General features: G+C 49.2%; 1 protein-coding gene across 1 annotated transcript; it reads left to right on the plus strand.

Moving 5' to 3' along the window:
• Positions 1-216: 216 nt before the first annotated feature.
• Positions 217-1,203, plus strand: BZA05DRAFT_330774 (ADP-ribosylation factor family-domain-containing protein; the record flags this gene model as incomplete). Its single annotated transcript, XM_051480552.1, has 5 exons — positions 217-291; positions 492-564; positions 670-914; positions 977-1,042; positions 1,111-1,203. 5 exons carry the CDS (start codon positions 217-219, stop codon positions 1,201-1,203), a joined length of 552 nt encoding a protein of 183 aa, XP_051343714.1.
• Positions 1,204-2,599: the final 1,396 nt, after the last annotated feature.

The raw sequence follows: 2,599 nt of genomic DNA on the forward strand, positions 1-2,599 counted from the left end.
TCTTCCTCTATCCCCCCATCCTTCCCGTCGCAAGTTTTCTTCCCCCCGTTGCCTTGCATCTGCTTGATTTCCATTGGCCACCGGTTCCGCCACGTGCGATAGCCGACCGTCTGTCGTCTCACGACTCTACTATCATCGACTCAACATGTTGCTAACCCAACCTTCTCGATCTATAGCACACTTCCCAACTACACGCCTACCGAGTAATCCTTCATCATGGGTATCAATATATCGAAGGTCTTTGCTGGCCTCTTCGGCAAGCGGGAGATGCGAATCTTGATGGTTGGCTTGGTGCGTCTTCAATTCCATCCTTGCTCGGGGGGGCGGTGCCTCGTTTCTTATCCTATCACCATATGTTTGCGTCGTTACCGCTTGCTGCAGCTCGTGAACGACATGCTGCCGGCGCCGGTGTGATGGAGAGATAAGAAATGAGGCCACGGAAGATGACACTAAAACGAAGTCGGAGCTGACATGTGCTTCTCGATCTACAGGACGCCGCTGGAAAGACCACCATTCTGTACAAGTTGAAGTTGGGTGAGATCGTCACCACCATCCCGACCATTGGTAAGTTCCGATATCTTTTTGTGTTGAGGGTTGGATGAACGTTATCTCCAATCCTTGGCGTCCGTAATTTTCTTGGCAGGGATTGACCCCGAACTTTTTCTCCAGGATTCAACGTCGAGACGGTCGAGTACAAGAACATCTCCTTCACCGTGTGGGATGTCGGTGGTCAGGACAAGATCCGCCCCCTCTGGCGCCATTACTTCCAGAACACCCAGGGTGTTATCTTCGTCGTGGACTCCAACGACAGGGAGCGTGTCAGCGAGGCTCGGGAGGAGCTTCAGAGGATGTTGAACGAGGACGAGCTGAGGGATGCGCTTCTTTTGGTGTTCGCAAACAAGCAGGATTTGCCCGTGAGTATCCGCCATCCGAGGGGAAGCGCTCTCCATTCGGTGCTAACGTTATCCCGTGACAGAACGCCATGAACGCGGCCGAGATCACAGATAAGCTTGGACTGCACAGCTTGAGACAGCGGGCCTGGGTATGTCCAACAACGTTCATCCATGTTTGTATAGCCGAGCAAGTGCACTGACGATTATCCGTTTATAGTACATCCAATCGACTTGCGCTACCTCTGGTGACGGTCTCTACGAGGGTCTCAACTGGCTCAGCGAGAACTTGAGGAAGCGTGGTGCGGCTTAATGGGGCATGCGGGAAAATGCTTTACGAGTGTGCTTATGCCCGAGAATTGCCGTCATGTTAACGAATCCGATCCGCCACCACCGACCTCTTCATTTTTCTTCTCGTACACTCATTGTTCCGGTTCCTCTTTTCTTTTCTTTTTGTCTTCCTTCTCCGCTAGTGCATGCCCTCTTCGTTACATAGTTTTTTTCAAATGAGCAACAAATGTTTTCTCGTCGAAGATAATTCCAGCAGTCTTTTCCAGCGAAAGAGATGTTTGGGATTCGGAGATGGGGGAGTATGTGCATGTGCTGTGGAGTGGGAGGAGTGCTCTACATGGAAGTAAAAGCCGGGGTTGGGGTTAATTCGTAGTTTATGGGAAGGTGGAAATTCGTCCTAGTTATTTCTTTGCTTTTATTTTTCCGCTTCTGCTTCCGTCCGTTCTCACCCTTATTTTCTGCTTCGGTGCTGTGCTGCTTGCAGAGTCTACTCTCTGTTGATTTTGAAGTTTCTGTTGACGCAAAAGAGATAGATTGATTGAACTGAGTTTTTTTTTTCTTTCTCTTTGAATTTTTGCTTTCTTTCTCTTTGAATTTGTGCTTTCTTTCTTTTCTTTCTTTCCTTTTTCTTTTTCTTTTATTTAAAGTTTTTTTGTGAGAACTTTGAACTTTGAAGTGATGAAAACGGTGATGAAAACGGCATGCTCTAACTACAACATGGCTCGGACAATGCTGCCCATCCCGGACGGACCAACCAACCAACCAACCAACTGTGTGTGCTCCGCGACCGCCCTGGTTTTGGTTTCCTTTCCGCACGCACGCACGGGTTGGTACGTTCAGAAAAGCCTATGCTAGGTAGGTAAGTACTCCGCCTTGGTAGAGTACTCCGTGTTGGTCTATGGCCCATGAGTCGAGTGTGGCATGCTGTTCTAATTTTGTGTGGCTTCGTACTTCGTGATGTCTAGTTCTAGTTCTGGTTCTGGTTCTGGTTCTGGACCGTAGTTACTTGGTAGTTACACCCCAGAGTTATACCCCAGCAAGGGCTGCTGGGACCGGAACGAGGCTGCGTCCCGGAGTACATACATAGACCATCACACATTATCTGGAGTCTGCACTTTTACGCAGTTACGCAGCGTGGAGTACGGGTACGGGTACGAGGACAAGGACTTTCACTGGCAGCACTGAGTACTGAGTACTGGCCATCCATTTCCGTTTTTTGTTCGCGCTGGAGACGGCGGGAGACGGCGGGAAGTGCATAATTGTTTGAACTTTGCACATACACAGGTCGGTATGTGGGGTGAAGTCGGGTCTCAGGAGGTATGTATGTATGGAGTACATACATAAATAAGTACATATGTACGTGTCGTGACTGTAGCAAGTTAGCAACAGATCAGATGGCTTGCATGCGAGGATTGATG

The sequence above is a fragment of the Tricharina praecox genome, assembly GCF_024521635.1.
Source record: "Tricharina praecox strain CBS 144465 chromosome Unknown BZA05scaffold_2, whole genome shotgun sequence".
NCBI lineage: Eukaryota > Fungi > Ascomycota > Pezizomycetes > Pezizales > Pyronemataceae > Tricharina > Tricharina praecox.